The sequence below is a fragment of the Pseudophryne corroboree genome, chromosome 2 (genome assembly GCF_028390025.1).
Source record: "Pseudophryne corroboree isolate aPseCor3 chromosome 2, aPseCor3.hap2, whole genome shotgun sequence".
In the NCBI taxonomy this organism is placed as follows: Eukaryota; Metazoa; Chordata; class Amphibia; order Anura; family Myobatrachidae; genus Pseudophryne; species Pseudophryne corroboree.
Genome location: NC_086445.1, coordinates 922,097,584 through 922,121,423, shown reverse-complemented (window position 1 = coordinate 922,121,423; position 23,840 = coordinate 922,097,584). Strand labels below are relative to the sequence as shown.

At 46.6% G+C, this 23,840-nt stretch overlaps 1 protein-coding gene across 3 annotated transcripts in view; it reads left to right on the top strand.

The window, feature by feature from the left end:
• Positions 1-23,840, top strand: part of STX1A (syntaxin 1A) — a 274,869-nt gene that overhangs the window by 212,589 nt on the left and 38,440 nt on the right. For all 3 annotated transcript variants that reach the window (XM_063956166.1, XM_063956167.1, XM_063956168.1), the window contains exon 4: positions 22,692-22,766. In XM_063956166.1, the coding sequence (XP_063812236.1) occupies positions 22,692-22,766 (75 nt within the window). The remainder of the gene's footprint in view (positions 1-22,691; positions 22,767-23,840) is intronic.

The following is a 23,840-nucleotide window of genomic DNA, read 5'->3' as shown; positions in this document are numbered from 1 at the left end:
CGGCGGATGGGGGGCTGATAGCCAAGTGTAAAAAAAAAGAATATTGTTTTTTGTAGCAGAACTACAAGTCTAAGCAAGCCTCCCCGCGAGCTGGTACTTGGAGAACCACAAGTACCAGCATGCAGGGGGAAAACGGGCCCGCTGGTACCTGTAGTTCTACTACAAAAAAAATACCCAAATAAAAACAGTACACACACACACAGTGACAGTATAACTTTATTACATACATGCACACCAACATACACACATACTTACCTATGTTGACACGAAGGCTTGGTCCCCTTCTCCACGTAGAATCCATGGGGTACCTGTAAATAAAATTATACTCACAACAATCCTGTGTAGATCGGTCCTCTTCTTAGTTTGTAATCCACGTACTTGGCAAAATAAAAAAATGCAAAACACGATCCACGCACTGAAAGGGGTCCCATGTTTACACATGGGACCCCTTTCCCCGACTGCCGGAACCCCCCGTGACTGCTGTCAAAGAGGGTCCCTTCAGCCAATCAGGGAGCGCCTTGTCGTGACACTCTCCTGATTGACTGTGCGCGTCTGAGCTGTCAGGCGGCGTATAGCGCATAGGCGCTCCATTATATTCAATGGTGGGAACTTTGCGGTCAGCGGCTGACCGCGAGAGTGACCCCACATAACCTCGCGGTCAACCGCTGACCGCAAAGTTCCCACCATTAGATACAATGGAGCGCCTATGCGCTACAGTGTATCTCGAGTGCGCCGCCTGACAGCTCAGACGCGCACATCCAATCAGGAGAGTGCCACAACGTGGCACTCCCTGATTGGCTGAAGGGACCCTCTTTGACAGCCGTCACGGTGGGTCCCGGCAGTCGGGGAAAGGGGTCCCATGTGTAAACATGGGACCCCTTTCAGTGAGTGGATCGTGTTTTGCGTTTTTTTATTTTGCCAAGTACGTGGATTACAAACTAAGAAGAGGACAGAAGCTACACTGGATTGTTGTGAGTATAATTTTATTTTCTCTATCGTCCTAGTGGATGCTGGGGTTCCTGAAAGGACCATGGGGAATAGCGGCTCCGCAGGAGACAGGGCACAAAAAGTAAAGCTTTTCCAGATCAGGTGGTGTGCACTGGCTCCTCCCCCTATGACCCTCCTCCAGACTCCAGTTAGATTTTTGTGCCCGGCCGAGAAGGGTGCAATCTAGGTGGCTCTCCTAAAGAGCTGCTTAGAAAAAGTTTAGCTTAGGTTTTTTATTTTACAGTGAGTCCTGCTGGCAACAGGATCACTGCAACGAGGGACTGAGGGGAGAAGAAGTGAACTCACCTGCGTGCAGGATGGATTGGCTTCTTGGCTACTGGACATCAGCTCCAGAGGGACGATCACAGGTACAGCCTGGATGGTCACCGGAGCCGCGCCGCCGGCCCCCTTGCAGATGCTGAAGTCAGAAGAGGTCCAAAATCGGCGGCTGAAGACTCCTGCAGTCTTCTAAAGGTAGCGCACAGCACTGCAGCTGTGCGCCATTTTCCTCTCAGCACACTTCACACGCAGTCACTGAGGGTGCAGGGCGCTGGGGGGGGGGCGCCCTGGGAGGCAAATGTAACCTATATAAAGGCTAAAAATACCTCACATATAGCCCCCAGAGGCTATATGGAGATATTTAACTCCTGCCTGGATTCACTAAATAGCGGGAGACGAGCCCGCCAAAAAAGGGGCGGGGCCTATCTCCTCAGCACACGGCGCCATTTCCTCTCACAGCTCCGCTGGTCAGGACGGCTCCCAGGTCTCTCCCCTGCACTGCACTACAGAAACAGGGTAAAACAGAGAGGGGGGGCAAATTTATGGCGATATTTTTATATATATATAAAGCAGCTATAAGGGAGCACTTATTATAAGGCTATCCCTGTTATATATATAGCGCTTTTGGTGTGTGCTGGCAAACTCTCCCTCTGTCTCCCCAAAGGGCTAGTGGGTCCTGTCTTCGTTAGGAGCATTCCCTGTGTGTCTGCTGTGTGTCGGTACGTGTGTGTCGACATGTATGAGGACGATATTGGTGTGGAGGCGGAGCAATTGCCAAATATGAGGATGTCACCCCCTAGGGAGTCGACACCAGAATGGATGCCTTTATTTATGGAACTACGGGATAGTGTCAACACGCTAAAGCAGTCGTTTGACGACATGAGACGGCCGGACAATCAATTAGTGCCTGTCCAGGCGACTCAAACACCGTCAGGGGCTGTAAAACGCCCTTTGCCTCAGTCGGTCGACACAGACCCAGACACAGGCACTGACTCCAGTGGTGACGGTGACGAATCAACCGTATTTTCCAGTAGGGCCACACGTTATATGATTTTGGCAATGAAGGAGGCGTTACATTTAGCTGATACTACAGGTACCACTAAACAGGGTATTATGTGGGGTGTGAAAAAACTACCTATAGTTTTTCCTGAATCAGAAGAATTAAATGACGTGTGTAATGAAGCGTGGGTTGCTCCTGATAAAAAGCTGAAAATTTCAAAGAAATTATTGGCATTATACCCTTTCCCGCCAGAGGTTAGGGAGCGCTGGGAAACATCTCCTAGGGTGGACAAGGCGCTAACACGCTTATCTAAACAAGTGGCGTTACCCTCTCCTGAGACGGCCGCACTTAAAGATCCATCAGATAGGAGGATGGAAAATATCCAAAAAAGTATATACACACATGCAGGTGTTATACTACGACCAGCTATAGCGACTGCCTGGATGTGCAGTGCTGGGGTAGTTTGGTCAGAGTCCCTGATTGAAAATATTGATACCCTGGACAGGGACAATATTTTACTGTCGTTAGAACAAATAAAGGATGCATTTCTTTATATGCGTGATGCACAGAGGGATATCTGCACACTGGCATCACGGGTAAGTGCTATGTCCATTTCGGCCAGAAGAGCTTTATGGACGCGACAGTGGACAGGCGATGCGGATTCAAAACGGCATATGGAAGTTTTGCCGTATAAAGGGGAGGAGTTATTTGGAGTCGGTCTATCAGATTTGGTGGCCACGGCTACAGCCGGGAAATCCACCTTTCTACCTCAAGTCACTCCCCAACAGAAAAAGGCACCGACTTTTCAACCGCAGCCCTTTCGTTCCTTTAAAAATAAGAGAGCAAAGGGCTATTCATATCTGTCACGAGGCAGAGGTCGAGGGAAGAGACAGCAACAGGCAGCTCCTTCCCAGGAACAGAAGCCCTCCCCGGCTTCTACAAAAGCCTCAGCATGACGCTGGGGCTTCTCAAGCGGACTCGGGGACGGTGGGCGGTCGTCTCAAAAATTACAGCGCGCAGTGGGCTCACTCGCAAGTAGATCCCTGGATCCTGCAGATAATATCTCAGGGGTACAGGTTGGAATTAGAGACAGATCCACCTCGCCTTTTCCTGAAGTCTGCTTTACCAACGTCCCCCTCCGGAAGGGAGACGGTTTTGGAAGCCATTCACAAGCTGTACTCTCAGCAGGTGATAGTCAAGGTACCTCTTCTACAACAAGGGAAGGGGTATTATTCCACTCTTTTTGTGGTACCGAAGCCGGATGGCTCGGTAAGGCCTATTCTAAATCTGAAGTCCTTGAACCTGTACATAAAGAAGTTCAAGTTCAAAATGGAGTCACTCAGAGCAGTGATAGCGAACCTGGAAGAGGGGGATTTTATGGTATCCTTGGACATCAAGGATGCGTATCTCCACGTTCCAATTTACCCCTCACACCAGGGGTACCTCAGGTTCGTTGTACAAAACTGTCACTATCAGTTTCAGACGCTGCCGTTCGGATTGTCCACGGCACCTCGGGTCTTTACAAAGGTAATGGCCGAGATGATGATTCTTCTTCGAAGAAAAGGCATATTAATTATCCCATACTTGGACGATCTCCTAATAAGAGCAAGGTCCAGAGAACAGCTAGAGATGGGATTAGCACTGTCTCAAGAAGTGCTAAAACAGCACGGGTGGATTCTGAATATTCCAAAATCCCAGTTAATGCCGACAACTCGTCTGCTGTTCCTAGGGATGATTCTGGACACGGTTCAGAAAAAGGTTTTTCTCCCGGAGGAAAAAGCCAAGGAGTTATCCGAGCTTGTCAGGAACCTCCTAAAACCAGGAAAGGTGTCTGTACATCAATGCACAAGAGTCCTGGGAAAAATGGTGGCTTCTTACGAAGCAATTCCATTCGGCAGATTCCACGCAAGAATTTTCCAAAGGGATCTGTTGGACAAATGGTCAGGGTCGCATCTTCAGATGCACCTGCGGATAACCCTGTCTCCAAGGACAAGGGTGTCTCTTCTGTGGTGGTTGCAGAGTGCTCATCTATTGGAGGGCCGCAGATTCGGCATACAGGATTGGATCCTGGTGACCACGGACGCCAGCCTGAGAGGCTGGGGAGCAGTCACACAAGGAAGAAACTTCCAGGGAGTATGGACGAGCCTGGAAACGTCTCTTCACATAAACATTCTGGAACTAAGAGCAATCTACAATGCTCTAAGCCAGGCAGAACCTCTGCTTCAGGGAAAACCGGTGTTGATCCAGTCGGACAACATCACGGCAGTCGCCCATGTGAACAGACAGGGCGGCACAAGAAGCAGGAGTGCAATGGCAGAAGCTGCAAGGATTCTTCGCTGGGCAGAGAATCATGTGATAGCACTGTCAGCAGTGTTCATCCCGGGAGTGGACAACTGGGAAGCAGACTTCCTCAGCAGACACGATCTTCACCCGGGAGAGTGGGGACTTCATCCAGAAGTCTTCCACATGCTGGTAACCCGTTGGGAAAGACCAATGGTGGACATGATGGCGTCTCGCCTCAACAAAAAACTGGACAGGTATTGCGCCAGGTCAAGAGATCCGCAGGCAATAGCTGTGGACGCGCTGGTAACGCCTTGGGTGTACCAGTCGGTGTATGTGTTTCCTCCTCTGCCTCTCATACCAAAAGTATTGAGAATTATACGGCAAAGAGGCGTAAGAACGATACTAGTGGTTCCGGATTGGCCAAGAAGGACTTGGTACCCGGAACTTCAAGAGATGATCACGGAAGATCCGTGGCCTCTACCTCTAAGGAGGGACTTGCTTCAGCAGGGTCCCTGTCTGTTTCAAGACTTACCGCGGCTGCGTTTGACGGCATGGCGGTTGAACGCCGGATCCTAAAGGAAAAAGGCATGCCGGAAGAAGTCATTCCTACTTTGATTAAAGCAAGGAAGGAAGTAACCGTGCAACATTATCACCGAATTTGACGAAAATATGTTGCGTGGTGCGAAGATCGGAGTGCTCCGACGGAGGAATTTCAACTGGGTCGATTCCTACATTTCCTGCAATCAGGATTGTCTATGGGTCTCAAATTGGGATCTATTAAGGTTCAAATTTCGGCCCTGTCGATTTTCTTTCAAAAAGAATTGGCTTCAGTCCCTGAAGTCCAGACCTTTGTTAAGGGAGTGCTGCATATACAGCCTCCTGTGGTGCCTCCAGTGGCACCGTGGGATCTCAATGTGGTTTTGGACTTTCTAAAATCTCATTGGTTTGAACCACTAAAAAAGGTGGATTTGAAATATCTCACATGGAAAGTGACCATGCTTCTAGCCCTGGCTTCGGCCAGGAGAGTGTCAGAACTGGCAGCTTTATCTTACAAAAGCCCATATCTGATTTTCCATTCGGACAGGGCAGAACTGCGGACTCGTCCGCATTTTCTCCCTAAGGTGGTGTCAGCATTTCATCTGAACCAGCCTATTGTAGTGCCTGCGGCTACAAGTGACTTGGAGGACTCCAAGTTACTGGACGTTGTCAGAGCATTAAAAATATATATTGCAAGGACAGCTGGAGTCAGAAAATCTGACTCGTTGTTTATATTGTATGCACCCAACAAGATGGGTGCTCCTGCGTCTAAGCAGACGATTGCTCGTTGGATCTGTAGCACAATCCAACTTGCACATTCTGTGGCAGGCCTGCCACAGCCTAAATCTGTAAAGGCCCACTCCACAAGGAAGGTGGGCTCATCTTGGGCGGCTGCCCGAGGGGTCTCGGCATTACAACTTTGCCGAGCAGCTACGTGGTCAGGGGAGAACACGTTTGTAAAATTTTACAAATTTGATACTCTGGCTAAGGAGGACCTGGAGTTCTCTCATTCGGTGCTGCAGAGTCATCCGCACTCTCCCGCCCGTTTGGGAGCTTTGGTATAATCCCCATGGTCCTTTCAGGAACCCCAGCATCCACTAGGACGATAGAGAAAATAAGATTTTACTTACCGATAAATCTATTTCTCGGAGTCCGTAGTGGATGCTGGGCGCCCATCCCAAGTGCGGATTATCTGCAATAATTGTACATAGTTATTGTTAACAAATTCGGGTTATTGTTGAAGGAAGCCATCTTTCAGAGGCTCCGCTGTTATCATACTGTTAACTGGGTTTAGATCACAAGTTGTACGGTGTGATTGGTGTGGCTGGTATGAGTCTTACCCGGGATTCAAAATCCTCCCTTATTGTGTACGCTCGTCCGGGCACAGTACCTAACTGGAGTCTGGAGGAGGGTCATAGGGGGAGGAGCCAGTGCACACCACCTGATCTGGAAAAGCTTTACTTTTTGTGCCCTGTCTCCTGCGGAGCCGCTATTCCCCATGGTCCTTTCAGGAACCCCAGCATCCACTACGGACTCCGAGAAATAGATTTATCGGTAAGTAAAATCTTATTTACAGGTACCCCGTGGATTCTACGTGGAGAAGGGGACCGAGCCTTCGTGTCAACATAGGTAAGTATGTGTGTATGTTGGTGTGCATGTATGTAATAAAGTTATACTGTCCCGGTGTGTGTGTGTGTGTGTACTGTTTTTATTTGGGTATTTTTTTGTAGTAGAACTACAGGTACCAGTAGGCCCGTTTCCCCCCGCATGCTGGTACTTGTGGTTCTCCAAGTACCAGCTTGCGGGGAGGCTTGCTGGGACTTGTAGTTCTGCTACAAAAAACAATATTCTTTTTTTTGACACTTGGCTATCAGCCTCCCATCCGCCGCCCTTGGATGGGGGGGGGCAGCCTCGGGCTTCACCCCTGGCCCTTGGGTGGCTGGAGGGGGGGACCCTTTGATTTAAGGGGTCCGCACTCCTCCAGGGTACCCCGGCCAGTGGTGACTAGTTAGTGATTTAATGCAAGGGCCGCAGGGACCTATATAAAAGTGTCCCCCGGCTGTTGCATTATCTCTCTGTCTAGTGGAGCCCGGTGCTGGTGTTAAAAATACGGGGGACCCCTACGTGTTTTGTCCCCCATATTTTTGGCACCAGGACCGGACGCAGAGCCCGGTGCTGGTTGTTAAAATACGGGGGATCCCATGTCATTTCTCCCCCCCCCCCCCCCCCCCGTATTTTTACAAAGAGCCCGAGGCTGGTTATGCTTAGGAGGGGGGACCACACGCATTTTTTTTCTGGAATTTTAACCCATTCCCACCCTTTCCCACTGAAAAATATGCACTGATCTCTCCATATTGGGGGTCATTCCGAGTTGTTCGCTCGCAAGCTGCTTTTAGCAGCTTTGCACACGCTAAGCCGCCGCCTACTGGGAGTGAATCTTAGCTTATCAAAATTGCGAACGAAAGATTCGCAATATTGCAAAAAGACTTCTTTGTGCAGTTTCTGAGTAGCTCGAGACTTACTCTGCCAGTGCGATCAGTTCAGTGCTTGTCGTTCCTGGTTTGACGTCACAAACACACCCAGCGTTCGCCCAGACACTCCCCCGTTTCTCCAGCCACTCCTGCGTTTTTCCCAGAAACGGTAGCGTTTTTTCACACACTCCCATAAAACGGCCAGTTTCCGCCCAGAAACACCCACTTTCTGTCAATCACACTACGATCACCAGAACGAAGAAAAAACCTCGTAATGCCGTGAGTAAAATACCTAACTGCATAGCAAATTTACTTGGCGCAGTCGCACTGCGGACATTGCGCATGCGCATTAGCGACTAATCGCTCCGTTGCGAGAAAAAAATAACGAGCTAACAACTCGGAATGACCCCCATTATTTTAGTCAGTAAAAAAAAATATATATATTCTTTTAAAAAATATATTAAATAATACTTGTGGCTCCTAAATAGACAAACCAAGTAGATAATCCCTTCTAATATAAATAGATATGCTATTAGCAATCAAAAAAACAAAAAACAAAAAACATGTTTTTAAAAAATATTATTAGATCACGACAGCAAAATGAGGCGGAATGAAATTGACGAAATGACTGTCGAAAAGCAATGTTGTCGAATCAACATTCTTCAATTGAATATACTTTTTGTCGAAAAGCCGCATTTTTACCATTGCAGACATGTCGAATTTGAGAAATGTCGAATTGCAAAAAGTCGAATCTGAAACGGCAGGTTTTTTGTCGAAAAGTACTGTATTGCATTGTCTAATCCAATTCGACAGGTTTTTTTTGTCGAAAATGCCCCGTTTTTCGACATTTGCGGCAATTCAACCGCAATTGCATATACCCCCATGTCTGTCTTTATCAAACTAAGCTAGAATCATGCAGCTATTTGCTCTGGAGGAAGAGACTGCAGACTGCACGGTCCTCCTCCTCTGATCTCAGGTGTTCTGCATTTGACCCTGCGTTTTGCAGAGACGAATGACATGTGATGTAGAGGAAGTCACATGATGCTGGAGGCAGATGCTCCATGCAAAACAATAAACCCAAATTCAGTCTTATTATATGCCTCATGACCAAACCAATAGGTGGAGTCTTGAAAGCCACTTGTTGTCCATCACTACTAACGCCAATACTGTAAGCATCTCTGATTACACAGAAAATATATTTTATAGCATGGGCATACTTAGGTTACAATATGCGTACCCGTATACAGGGGTGGGACATCACATTACTATTTGATTTATTATCGGTTATGTAATTCCTTTCCTGTTTTTGGACTTACAGTTAGTCACAGCCGGTGGACAATTCTCACCAGTTGGGTCATTTAGATCTTGGTGATTTGATTACACACAGATTTGCCCTCATACAATTATCCCTTTTCTGCCATGTGGTGTGAGAAGCCTGGTGTGATTCCCGTGCGTCATACATTTTCCTCAACGTTACTTCTTTTTCATAGATCTTGGGGTATATTTACTAATGTGCAGGTTTTTAGAAGTGGAGATGTTGCCCATAGCACATAATCAGACTCTACTTATCACTTATCTAGCACTTTCTAGAAGATAATAGCTAGAATCTGATTGGTTGCTTCAGTAAACCGGCACTTCAGTAAATATACTACCCCCTTGAGTCTAGGCTTTTTGTTGCAAAGGAATTGGTATGTAGTCACAGATGTCGAGGGTCGCTCCTGTTGGACCTGCATCATACCTGATACTTTTTTCTGCTACCGTAGGTTATAGTTTTCTCTGACGTCCTAAGTGGATGCTGGGGACTCCGTCAGGACCATGGGGAATAGCGGCTCCGCAGGAGACAGGGCACAAAAATAAAGCTTTAGGATCAGGTGGTGTGCACTGGCTCCTCCCCCTATGACCCTCCTCCAAGCCTCAGTTAGGTTTTTGTGCCCGTCCGAGCAGGGTGCAATCTAGGTGGCTCTCTTAAGGAGCTGCTTAGAAAAAGTTTTTAGGTTTTTTATGTTCAGTGAGTCCTGCTGGCAACAGGCTCACTGCATCGAGGGACTTAGGGGAGAGAAGTTCAACTCACCTGCGTGCAGGATGGATTGGCTTCTTAGGCTACTGGACACCATTAGCTCCAGAGGGAGTCGGAACACAGGTCTCACCCTGGGGTTCGTCCCGGAGCCGCGCCGCCGACCCCCCTTGCAGATGCTGAAGATTGAATGTCCAGAAACCGGCGGCAGAAGGCTTTTCAGTCTTCATGAAGGTAGCGCACAGCACTGCAGCTGTGCGCCATTGTTGTCACACACTTCACACCTTAGGTCACGGAGGGTGCAGGGCGCTGCTGGGGGCGCCCTGGGCAGCAATGTATAATACCTTTTATGGCTAAAAAATACATCACATATAGCCCTTGAGGCTATATGGATGTATTAAACCCATGCCAGATATCTCAAACTCCGGGAGAAAAGCCCGCCGGAATAGGGGGCGGGGCTTATTCTCCTCAGCACACAGCGCCATTTTCCTGCTCAGCTCCGCTGTGAGGAAGGCTCCCAGGACTCTCCCCTGCACTGCACTACAGAAACAGGGTAAAACAGAGAGGGGGGGCACTTTTTTTGGCGATATTTTATATATTTAAGCTGCTATAAGGATACAACACTTATATAAGGTTGTTCCCATATATATTATAGCGCTTGGGTGTGTGCTGGCAAACTCTCCCTCTGTCTCCCCAAAGGGCTAGTGGGGTCCTGTCTTCGATAAGAGCATTCCCTGTGTGTCTGCTGTGTGTCGGTACGTGTGTGTCGACATGTATGAGGACGATGTTGGTGTGGAGGCAGAGCAATTGCCGATAATGGTGATGTCACCTCCCAGGGAGTCGACACCGGAATGGATGGCTTTGTTTATGGAATTACGTGATAATGTCAGCACATTACAAAAATCAGTTGACGACATGAGACGGCCGGAAAACCAGTTGGTACCTGCCCAGGCGTCTCAGACACCGTCAGGGGCTGTAAAACGCCCTTTACCTCAGTCGGTCGACACAGACCCAGACACGGACACTGAATCTAGTGTCGACGGTGAAGAAACAAACGTATTTTCAAGTAGGGCCACACGTTATATGATCACGGCAATGAAGGAGGCTTTGCATATCTCTGATACTGCAAGTACCACAAAAAGGGGTATTATGTGGGGGGTGAAAAAACTACCTGTAGTTTTTCCTGAATCAGAGGAATTGAATGATGTGTGTGATGAAGCGTGGGTTAACCCAGATAGAAAAGTGCTAATTTCAAAAAAGTTATTGGCATTATACCCTTTCCCGCCAGAGGTTAGGGCGCGCTGGGAAACACCCCCTAGGGTGAATAAGGCGCTCACACGCTTATCAAAACAAGTGGCGTTACCGTCTCCTGATACGGCCGCCCTCAAGGATCCAGCTGATAGGAGGCTGGAAACTACCCTAAAAAGTATATACACACATACTGGTGTTATACTGCGACCAGCCATCGCCTCAGCCTGGATGTGCAGTGCTGGGGTGGTCTGGTCGGATTCCCTGACTGAAAATATTGATACCCTGGATAGGGACAGTATTTTATTGACTATAGAGCAATTAAAGGATGCTTTTCTTTATATGCGAGATGCTCAGAGGGATATTTGCACTCTGGCATCGAGAGTAAATGCGATGTCCATATCTGCCAGAAGAAGTTTATGGACGCGACAGTGGTCAGGTGATGCGGATTCTAAACGACATATAGAAATATTGCCGTATAAAGGGGAGGAATTATTTGGCGTCGGTCTATCGGATCTGGTGGCCACGGCAACTGCCGGAAAATCCACCTTTTTACCTCAGACCCCCTCCCAACAGAAAAAGACACCGTCTTTTCAGCCGCAGTCCTTTCGGTCCTATAAGAACAAGCGGGCAAAAGGACAGTCATATCTGCCCCGGGGCAGAGGAAGGGGTAAGAGAGGACAGCAAGCTGCCCCTGCCCAGGAACAGAAGCCCTCCCAGGGTTCTGCAAAGCCCTCAGCATGACGCTGGGGCTTTACAAGCGGACTCAGGAGCGGTGGGGGGTCGACTCAAGAATTTCAGCGCACAGTGGGCTTGCTCACAGGTGGACCCCTGGATCCTGCAGGTAGTATCTCAGGGTTACAGGTTGGAATTTGAGAAGTCTCCCCCTCGCCGGTTCCTAAAGTCTGCTTTGCCAACATCTCCCTCAGACAGGGCGACGGTATTGGAAGCCATTCACAAGCTGTTTTCTCAGCAGGTGATAGTCAAGGTACCCCTCCTACAACAAGGAAAAGGGTATTACTCCACGCTATTTGTGGTACCGAAGCCGGACGGCTCGGTAAGACCTATTCTAAATCTGAAATCTTTGAACCTGTACATACAGAAATTCAAATTCAAGATGGAGTCACTCAGAGCAGTGATAGCGAATCTGGAAGAAGGGGACTTTATGGTGTCCCTGGACATAAAGGATGCTTACCTGCATGTCCCAATTTGCCCTTCACATCAAGGGTACCTCAGGTTCGTGGTGCAAAACTGTCATTATCAGTTTCAGACGCTGCCGTTTGGATTGTCCACGGCACCTCGGGTCTTTACCAAGGTAATGGCCGAAATGATGATTCTTCTTCGAAGAAGAGGCGTATTAATTATCCCTTACTTGGACGATCTCCTGATAAGGGCAAGGTCCAGAGAACAGCTGGAGGATGGAGTAGCACTAACCCGATTAGTGCTGCAACAACACGGGTGGATTCTGAATTTTCCAAAATCTCAGTTGACACCGACAACACGTCTGCTGTTCCTGGGAATGATTCTGGACATGGTTCAGAAAAAGGTGTTTCTTCCGGAGGAGAAAGCCAAGGAGTTATCCAAACTTGTCAGGAACCTCCTAAAACCAGGAAAAGTGTCTGTGCATCAATGCACAAGAGTCCTGGGAAAGATGGTGGCTTCTTACGAAGCGATTCCATTCGGCAGATTCCACACACGAACTTTTCAGTGGGATCTGTTGGACAAATGGTCCGGATCGCATCTGCAGATGCACCAGCGGATAACCTTATCACCACGGACAAGGGTGTCTCTTCTGTGGTGGTTGCAGAGTGCTTATCTGTTAGAGGGCCGCAGATTCGGCATACAGGACTGGGTCCTGGTGACCACGGATGCCAGTCTGAGAGGCTGGGGAGCGGTCACACAGGGAAGAAACTTCCAGGGAGTATGGTCAAGCCTGCAGATGTCTTTTCACATAAATATACTGGAGCTAAGAGCGATTTACAATGCTCTAAGTCTGGCAAAACCCCTGCTTCAGGGTCAGCCGGTGTTGATCCAGTCGGACAACATCACGGCAGTCGCCCACGTAAACAGACAGGGCGGCACAAGAAGCAGGACAGCAATGGCAGAAGCTGCAAGGATTCTTCGCTGGGCGGAAGATCATGTGATAGCACTGTCAGCAGTGTTCATTCCGGGAGTGGACAACTGGGAAGCAGACTTCCTCAGCAGACACGATCTACACCCGGGAGAGTGGGGACTTCATCCAGAAGTCTTCCACATGATTGTGAACCGTTGGGAAAAACCAAAGGTGGATATGATGGCGTCCCGCCTCAACAAAAAACTGGACAGGTATTGCGCCAGGTCAAGAGACCCTCAGGCAATAGCTGTGGACGCTCTGGTAACACCGTGGGTGTTCCAGTCAGTGTATGTGTTCCCTCCTCTGCCTCTCATACCAAAAGTACTGAGAATTATACGGCAAAGGGGAGTAAGAACGATACTCGTGGCTCCGGATTGGCCAAGAAGAACTTGGTACCCGGAACTTCAAGAGATGCTCACGGAGGATCCGTGGCCTCTACCTCTAAGACGGGACCTGCTTCAGCAGGGACCGTGTCTATTCCAAGACTTACCGCGGCTGCGTTTGACGGCGTGGCGGTTGAACGCCGAATTCTAAGGGAAAAAGGCATTCCGGAAGAGGTCATTCCTACACTGGTAAAAGCCAGGAAGGAGGTGACTGCACAACATTATCACCGCATTTGGAGAAAATATGTTGCGTGGTGTGAGGCCAGGAAGGCCCCCACGGAGGAATTTCAATTGGGTCGATTCCTACATTTCCTGCAAACAGGATTGTCTATGGGCCTCAAATTGGGGTCCATTAAGGTTCAAATTTCGGCCCTGTCGATTTTCTTCCAGAAAGAATTGGCTTCAGTTCCTGAAGTCCAGACTTTTGTAAAAGGAGTACTACATATACAGCCCCCGGTTGTGCCCCCAGTGGCTCCGTGGGACCTTAATGTAGTTTTGGATTTTCTCAAATCCCATTGGTTTGAGCCACTCAAATCGGCGGATTTGAAATATCTTACATGGAAAGTAACCATGCTACTGGCCCTGGCTTCAGCCAGGAGAGTGTCAGAATTGGCGGCTTTATCCTATAAAAGCCCATATCTGATTTTCCATTCGGACAGGGCAGAACTGCGGACGCGTCCTCATTTTCTGCCTAAGGTGGTGTCAGCGTTTCACCTGAACCAGCCTATTGTGGTGCCTGCGGCTACTAACGATTTGGAGGATTCCAAGTTGTTGGACGTGGTCCGGGCATTGAAAATATATATTTCAAGAACGGCTGGAGTCAGAAAGTCTGACTCGCTGTTTATATTGTATGCACCCAACAAGCTGGGTGCTCCTGCTTCTAAGCAGACGATTGCTCGTTGGATTTGTAGCACAATTCAACTTGCACATTCTGTGGCAGGCTTGCCACAACCAAAATCTGTCCAGGCCCATTCCACAAGGAAAGTGGGCTCATCCTGGGCGGCTGCCCGGGGGGTCTCGGCATTACAACTCTGCCGAGCAGCTACGTGGTCGGGGGAGAACACGTTTGTAAAATTCTACAAATTTGATACCCTGGCTAAAGAGGACCTGGAGTTCTCTCATTCGGTGCTGCAGAGTCATCCGCACTCTCCCGCCCGTTTGGGAGCTTTGGTATAATCCCCATGGTCCTGACGGAGTCCCCAGCATCCACTTAGGACGTCAGAGAAAATAAGATTTTACTTACCGATAAATCTATTTCTCGTAGTCCGTAGTGGATGCTGGGCGCCCATCCCAAGTGCGGATTGTCTGCAATACTTGTACATAGTTATTGTTACAAAAAAATCGGGTTGTTATTGTTGTGAGCCGTCTGTTCAGAGGCTCCTACGTTTGTCATACTGTTAACTGGGTTCAGATCACAAGTTGTACGGTGTGATTGGTGTGGCTGGTATGAGTCTTACCCGGGATTCATTATCCTTCCTTATTGTGTACGCTCGTCCGGGCACAGTATCCTAACTGAGGCTTGGAGGAGGGTCATAGGGGGAGGAGCCAGTGCACACCACCTGATCCTAAAGCTTTATTTTTGTGCCCTGTCTCCTGCGGAGCCGCTATTCCCCATGGTCCTGACGGAGTCCCCAGCATCCACTACGGACTACGAGAAATAGATTTATCGGTAAGTAAAATCTTATTTTTTTTGTGCTACTTTTTCCTCAGTGTTGCTCCTTAGTTCCCAAATAGATATTTAGGATTAGTGTTTTGGAACAGTTATGTAGTAAAGTCTGTGTCACGCTAAATGGGGCTGTTCGGTGTTCTTTGGAGATAGGTGTATGTTGACAAATCTGTACATGTGCAAATATTATAGGGGAGATATATTAAGGCTTGGAGAGTGAAAAAGTGAAGAGCTATAAGTACCAGCCAATCAGCTTCCAACTGCCATGTTACAGGCTGTGTTTGAAAAATAATAAGAGCTGATTGGTTGGTTCTTTATCTCGCTCTGCTTTGGTCGTGATCTCGGCAGTTGCAAAACCAACCCCAGAATCCAGACACTACTCGGAATGCCGACACTGGCATCCCAAATAGAATCACAAGCATGGCGCCGGAAACCTGACTGACAGGATCCGGGGCGGATGAGTTAGGTTTAGGCTGCTGTAAGTGAGGGTTAGGGGGCCATTGGGGGAAGGTAAGTATACTTACCTAGCTCCTGTTGGGATTCTCACCATCGGGATACCGTGGACGGTATTCTGAACGCCGGCATTTCAATCTCAACTCATCTTATTATGTCGTTATAGTTATTAAAGCTGTAAATCCCTTCATCCATACTGTTTCTTTATCGTTTTGGTGTGTCATTAGCAGTTTGGTTGGACCCCTTCTCTCTGCAGTCATGTGCATATTATATATCAAATTATTGTGTACACCAAAGATCTTATCTGCCCTATAAATACATGTTGACTTCCTTCCTGCATCTTAGCAGGGATCTTAATGGTTTCTCGTGATGTGTTTGACATCTTTAGTGAGCGGCATGATAGCTTCTTCCTATAATATTTATTAGTACGCAGAATGTAAGCTGGGCCTGTAGAGCTTTGTGCTAGTGGCAAGCAATACATTATTTAAGGTTCTGGAACTGCCATGAGCTGCTATTGCTACCAAAGATAAAATACGCCCCTCTCCCCTGCTCTCTCCTTCCTTCTCACAGTCTCCCCCGTTCCCTTCATTTCTTCATCTATTTACCCAGATCTTGTATCCATAGTTTTGCTTCAAGTCATCTCCAAGTTCATATTCTCCCCCCTCCCTCTCTGTTCTTTCATTATCTGTTTCAAAGCCTCCTCCTCATATCTTTAACTCTTTCTTCTTGGAAATGATGTGACAGTGTCAGCTTTGTGGAAACTGCAGTGTTTGCAGATAATGAGGCATCTAAAGTAATACATTGCTTTGTGAGTCCGAGCATTGCAACACCAGAGAAGAAAGTCTAGTTTCGTTTTTGTTCCAAATGTTTGCGGATAATGAGTTCATCAGTAACATTTCTATGGCTGGTGTATGCAGAATCTGTTTGGCATTAATGTGGATATCGATTAGAGGGGATGCAGTTAAAATGTCAGCTGTCAGGATCCCGGCATTCAGGAGTCCAATGCCGGAATCCCGACATTCGGTATAATACAGACACACAAAATCCCACCTGCCGCCCAGTATACGCCACCACCTGAATCGAAAAGAACCTGTGGAGAGCGAAGCAAGCCACTGGGCCCGAAGCGTGGCGAGCGCACTCGCTGCCGGGATGCTGCTGTCAGTATACTTACAGATGGCATCCCATCTGCCGGTAAATCATGGGAATAATGCCGGATGCCACTTGTACTTTGTCAAGGAAATGGGCTGCGCTATGGCTTTCAGCAGGTCCCACTATTTGTATTCCCTGGTAGGAATTTCTCCTTCACATAGTAGCTTAGCACCAGGGCTAGTTACTAGCAGCATCTTCTCCAGTGACTCCTATATGCTATGCATAATCATAAATAGGCGTGAAGGGGCAGACGAGATAAAGGGGACAGGCATGAGGATGTGCTGACAAGATTTTGGAGAACCCTTAGAATACCAGAAATTGTAGATGAAAGTAGAATTTATGCGTGTGGTGTTAGAATGTGTGGTGGGTTATCTCAGTAGTGGTGGGATGTAAGAGTGAGCCTAAACTGATACTTTGTACTACAGACCATCTATCTATTCTACTGACTTCCAGTTCCCATTCTTGAGGGTTCTAGCTACATCAGTGCGACCACCTAAACCCAAGTGTTTAATAGGTACTTTTATTGTACTTTTATTGATAGGGCTATAATTCCCAGACTGTACCTAATGGTACAAAGTTTTTTTTGGAACCGACATCATTAATTAATTTTATGACATATAAATAAACTCTTTTCTCTTACATCCATAGGGGATACTGGGATGGTGTTCTACAGTCTTTTTACATAACTAGTTTGTGCAGTGTAAATTAAAGGTATTAAAGGTACCTTCGCTATTGTGATGGGGAATAGCGCTCACATAAACCTGGTACAGCATCTATATACATTTACTGTCATTCTTGCATCTGTGCATTTTGGAGTTGCAGCATTTTTTTTTAAATGTCTTATTCTCATTTTAACGCATTCATATCGTGTGAATGCACCAGATATAGGGGTCATTCCAAGTTGATCGTAGCTGTGCTAAAGTTAGCACAGCTACGATCATGTTAGCAGACATGCGGGGGGACGCCCAGCACAGGGCTAGCCCGCCCCGCATGTCTGTCCCCCCCCGCACAAGTACAAGAGCATCGCACAGCGGCGATGCTTTTATGCTTTTGTACTTGTTGAGTAACTCCCGGCCAGCGCAGCTCCTACGGCTGACCGGGATTTGCTTGTCGCTGTCCCTGGTCGCTTCGGCTGCGTGTGATGTCACGCAGCCGCTGCGGCCCGCCCTCCGCACGGTCCGGCCATGCCTGCGTTGGCCGGGCCGCACCCCCAAAACGGCGGCCAAATGCCGCCTTTCTGCCCCTTCCCACCCAGCGACCGCCTCTGCCTGTCAATCAGGCAGAGGCGATCGCTAGGGAACGACGGCCGGCGCATGCTCAGTTCCGACCCCATCGCTGCGCTGCGATAAACTGCAATGAACGATCGGGTCGGAATGACCCCCATAGACCATTCATATCCATCCAAGTACTGTTTTCATAATCCACTAGGGGTTAACAATAGCATTTACACCAGCATTGTACTGCGTTTTCCCATTCATGCCAATGACCCATTCATTCCAATGGCTAATTTATTCTAGTCAGGGTTTGCGAAGAAACAGAAGAGGACATAGCATTCATTAACGTAGGTGCTTTTATGCACTATCAAGTACAATTACAGGATACCACATATTGCAAACCACATAATGAAATGCAAGTTGCAATTGTCAGATGATTAAAGAGGCCAGAAAGAGATTGAACTGCAACAGATAGAGGGGCCTAATAACTGTATTAGGCAATCATCAACCTCTGGCAACTCTCCTGCCCTATGAACGCATTCCAATGGAGCTATTTGAAAATCCTGAACCAGAGTACTCAACTCCATTTAAGTGAATGGTCAATTTAAAAGAATGAGTGAAATGAATGAAGCTGCACAACATGATGCGATGAAAGCCTAAGTATTTCAAATCAAAAATAATGATGAAGACATGGAGAGTAATTATAATCTTGAGGTATAATAGAGGGGTCATGGAATCACTGAGATGCTACAAATGCCACTTGAGAGGTACCTACAGTATATTCCTGATTATCCTGGACCTCAGTCTAAGAGGCCTGGAAGTGTTTTATAGCCTTTTAGAAAGGGATCTCTGGCAGAAGAGAACCTTACACAAACCAGATAAATTGGTATTATCAGTGTCAAATGTAATTACACATAAACAAAAAATTATAAATACAAATATATATTTTCCCGGCAGACATGGTTCCATATTATATAGCTGCAACACTACAAAAAACAGAATTTTGAAAACTGCAATACATCACAAGCGCTAAAAAAACATTAGTGCAACATCACCAGAACGTTCCTTTTAGGTTGGATGAGATGTTTTCTTTATCTGACGTTCTCCTTTGGTTCAGACCATTTAGGTATAGAGACTCCAACAGAGGTAATATGGAATAAAACAGACGTAATAAAAACCAATGTGTAGTAAGTCTTGTGAAAGAACAAGGTAAGTATTAGTGCCTTTTGAGAGGCTTTTTATTCTTCTAGAAGACCTATACAGAATCCAAGGCGTACCCCACTCACACTTTAAGCGGGGATATATAAGCACATCAAGGTTTCTTTCATAGGGATGGTGGCTTCTACCGTTTTTTATACACCCAGTGTGGATCTCAAGGGGTTCAACCAAGCAAAGCTGTGAGTTATTTAGATGTAAGAAGTTGATGCGTACCCCAACACTCACACTAGGAGGGCAGATGTGAAGCCTATCAAGGTATCTTTTTCTTCTTAGAGTGGAAGTGGCGGTCCTGATGTAGTGTGTTTCAAATCACAGATCAAACCACGACAACTCCAAACAGGATGACATGAAAGAAATGGCAAAAAACAACCAATGTGTAGTACGTTCTATTGATCCTATTGAAAGTTGCTGAGGTGTGGCTTAAGTACCTCTAACTAACTAAAATGATTCCAAAGCGTACCCCACTCACACTCTGAACGGGGACCATAAGGCACATCAAGGTTTCTTTTAGGATACAGACTTTTGCCACTTGTGTTACACCCGGTGTGAGTCTAAAGCAATACAACCAATCAAAGGTGTGATGAGCAATACAGATGCGTACCCCGACACTCACACTCAGAAGGAAGGTGGAAAACCCATCAAGGTATCTTTCTCTCCTTAAGGTAAACAAATGATTTATCAACTATGGCGTACCCCAACTCACAGTTTGAGATACTAGATAACTCCCGTAAAGGTATCTTTAAGGTTCCAAATAGGGAATGGTGTTTCCTGCTTGGGTCTAGTAGTTCTCCATTGTTCCCAAAAAATTGCAACTCCCACAACAAAAATGGAGGAAGGGGGTTACAGATGTTTATTCACAGTACATGGGAAACAAGGTGACAGGAAACATATAATACGGGAAAAAACATATGCAGCCGCACATGAAACAATGGAATAAAAAATGGCAAAGAGGAATTTTGGAAAACCACTTGCACAGAGGTAAATAAAAATATAAAAATAAAAAGAAAAGAAAATCCAGATAGTGGCAAGCTACTCACACTCCTGCTGGAGTGTGAGTAGCTTGCCACTATCTGGATTTTCTTTTCTTTTTCTTTTTATATTTTTATTTACCTCTGTGCAAGTGGTTTTCCAAAATTCCTCTTTGCCATTTTTTATTCCATTGTTTCATGTGCGGCTGCATATGTTTTTTCCCGTATTATATGTTTCCTGTCACCTTGTTTCCCATGTACTGTGAATAAACATCTGTAACCCCCTTCCTCCATTTTTGTTGTGGGAGTTGCAATTTTTTTGGGAACAATGGAGAACTACTAGACCCAAGCAGGAAACACCATTCCCTATTTGGAACCTTAAAGATACCTTTACGGGAGTCATCTAGTATCTCAAACTGTGAGTTGGGGTACGCCATAGTTGATAAATCATTTGTTTACCTTAAGGAGAGAAAGATACCTTGATGGGTTTTCCACCTTCCTTCTGAGTGTGAGTGTCGGGGTACGCATCTGTATTGCTCATCACACCTTTGATTGGTTGTATTGCTTTAGACTCACACCGGGTGTAACACAAGTGGCAAAAGTCTGTATCCTAAAAGAAACCTTGATGTGCCTTATGGTCCCCGTTCAGAGTGTGAGTGGGGTACGCTTTGGAATCATTTTAGTTAGTTAGAGGTACTTAAGCCACACCTCACCAACTTTCAATAGGATCAATAGAACGTACTACACATTGGTTGTTTTTTGCCATTTCTTTCATGTCATCCTGTTTGGAGTTGTCGTGGTTTGATCTGTGATTTGAAACACACTACATCAGGACCGCCACTTCCACTCTAAGAAGAAAAAGATACCTTGATAGGCTTCACATCTGCCCTCCTAGTGTGAGTGTTGGGGTACGCATCAACTTCTTACATCTAAATAACTCACAGCTTTGCTTGGTTGAACCCCTTGAGATCCACACTGGGTGTATAAAAAAACGGTAGAAGCCACCATCCCTATGAAAGAAACCTTGATGTGCTTATATATCCCCGCTTAAAGTGTGAGTGGGGTACGCTTTGGATTCTGTATAAGTCTTCTAGAAGAATAAAAAGCCTCTCAAAAGGCACTAATACTTACCTTGTTCTTTCACAAGACTTACTACACATTGGTTTTTATTACGTCTGTTTTATTCCATATTACCTCTGTTGGAGTCACTATACCTAAATGGTCTGAACCAAAGGAGAACGTCAGATAAAGAAAACATCTCATCCAACCTAAAAGGAACGTTCTGGTGATGTTGCACTAATGTTTTTTTAGCGCTTGTGATGTATTGCAGTTTTCAAAATTCTGTTTTTTTGTATGTATAGCTAAATGTGGTGACATTTATGTGAAATCTGTTGCATCTGAGCTGCTTGGCGCCAGTAAGGACTGCTCCCTAAACATATTTATTCAGCTGCTACACTAGCCCGCGTGAGTGGTCAATATGCAGTCAGCTGATCAGAAGCAGCTAGATAGTAGTAATCATCAGTGTTTTTGTCTTTCGTTCCACCAGTCCTCCAGCAACTGCAAGAGATACTCCTCATAAAAGGCATGTTTGATGATGTATCTGCATCTACTTGAGTCACAGTTACATGAAAATGCCCTTACTGTACTTGGCTGGGGCTTGCTGCCCTGTCCTTCCCCCTTTCTGCCACTCAGGCCTAAAACATTGTGTGAGGAAAACCTATACATGGAAGCTTGCGTGTGCACGGTATATGCCTTTATTATGTCTGTCACCACATAAGATCAGTAACAGGTGCTGAGCATAGCATGACATAATTTGAATGCCATATTTCCTGATTTTCAATTCAGGTGCCTCCTAAAAATACCTCATAAGTAGGCAAAGGTACCTGGGTAGCCATTAACTAGTTAATGTTAATAGTTTATCTTTGAATCTTTCATTTATTGTGGCTATGTGTGTGCAGCTTGGCACTTAATAAATAATGGAGAATATTAATAGGAAATGGTTATTTATGCACTACCTATTCTTTAAATGTGGGCTCAGAATTGGTAATTGGAAATTCAAAATGGAGGACATTCTAAAAGATCAACAGTTCTAAAGGCTGTGAAGGGAAATATCTCTGTGCAGGGTCCTGCTCTTGGTGGTGTGCAGGAGATCCAGGAAATGGGAGGCAGTCAATTTGCCGGCGGTCAGGATACCGACGCCGGAATCCCGACACCCGGTGAAATGGCGGCGGTCGGTAATCCCCACTCAAGTGGTGGTCCATGCAGCAAGCCCGTGAGGGGACACGCTGCGCTTGCCGCTGGTATTCCAGCTATCGGGATTCCGGCATCGGTCTGCTGACTGCCGGGATCCCACCAGCCGGCATATCATACTGATCCCCATGAAGTGGGGGATCCTGTAAGGAGTTCCTCTTTAATTGTCTCCTATGGCAAAAACAGGGTGGTACACATGAAAACATTACATCATAAAACCTTACCTATGAATACTGAAATGAAGCAGCAACTGATGACATCCGGCACAGTGTTCACACAAATATACCTGTAACTTTCAGTAGTTTAATCCTAATATGTAGGTCACGTTTGTACCATACATCGATGAGCCTCCCTCCCGCCTCTATCAGCACTCTCCCTCTCTGCTATCTCTTCCTGTATATAATAGGACAGCTGCTGCTTGTCATCACCTATTCTCATCCTGCTGCTTCTCTCCACAGAAACCAAGGCAGATTTGGAAGAGCTGATGTCGGACATCAAAAAGACAGCCAACAAGGTCCGCTCAAAGCTGAAGAGTGAGTGCTCACTACCTCTCCTTTCATCTATGCTAGTACTTCTCATGTCTGCCCGCAATGACTATTGTTATAATAAATGCACTATTACCATTATGTACAGAGATGGGTTATACTAGGGAGATCCGTAATGCCTTAGCACAGGAGTGTAAAGATGGCTAAACCTTGGCACAGAAGGCGTTAAGTGAAACCGCAAGGCTTTTACTACTTAATGAAGAAAACATATCTTCTGTTATGAGCAGAGCAGACGTTCCTGGAATCTGCCATTGGTTTGTGATGTTCAGAACAGTTTTGTAGCTGTTGCTTCATGACCTGTGTGACTTGTTCATCAGTGCAGCATTAGTGAGAAAACCGTAACACTCCAGGGTGCGTTATATTATTATGCTGCTTTGTGGCCCGCAGTACAGCTGACTAGCTGAAGATAACATCCTACAGACATGTATGGTAATGTCAGATACATAAATGTATTAAGATAGTGACAATATCAGGCATGTAAGGGAATGTCAGACATGTAAAGATATTAATCTTGTGACAATGGGAGTCATTCCGAGTTGATCGCTAGCTGCTTTCATTCGCTGCGCAGCGATCATGCAAAAAAAGGCACTTCTGCGCATGCATCGCAATGTGCACGCGCGTCGTACAATTGCAACGAACGATGTAGTTTCACACAAGGTCTAGCGAAGCTTTTCAGTCGCACTGCTGGCCGCAGAGTGATTGACAGGAAGAGGGCGTTTCTGGGTGTCAACTGACCGTTTTCTGGGAGTGTTCGAAAAACCCAGGCGTGCCAGGGAAAATGCAGGCGTGGCTGGGAGAACGCAGGGCGTGTTCGTGACGTCAAAACGGGAACTGAATAGTCTGAAGTGATCACAAGCGCTGAGTAGGTCTGAAGCTACTCTGAAACTGCACAAAATTATTTTGTAGCCGCTCTGCGATCCTTTCGTTCGCACATCTGCTAAGCTAAAATACACTCCCTGTGGGCGGCGGCATTGCGTTTGCGCGGCTGCTAAAAACTGCTAGCGAGCGAACAACTCGGAATGACCACCAATATTAGACAATGAAAGGATGAATGCTAGCAGA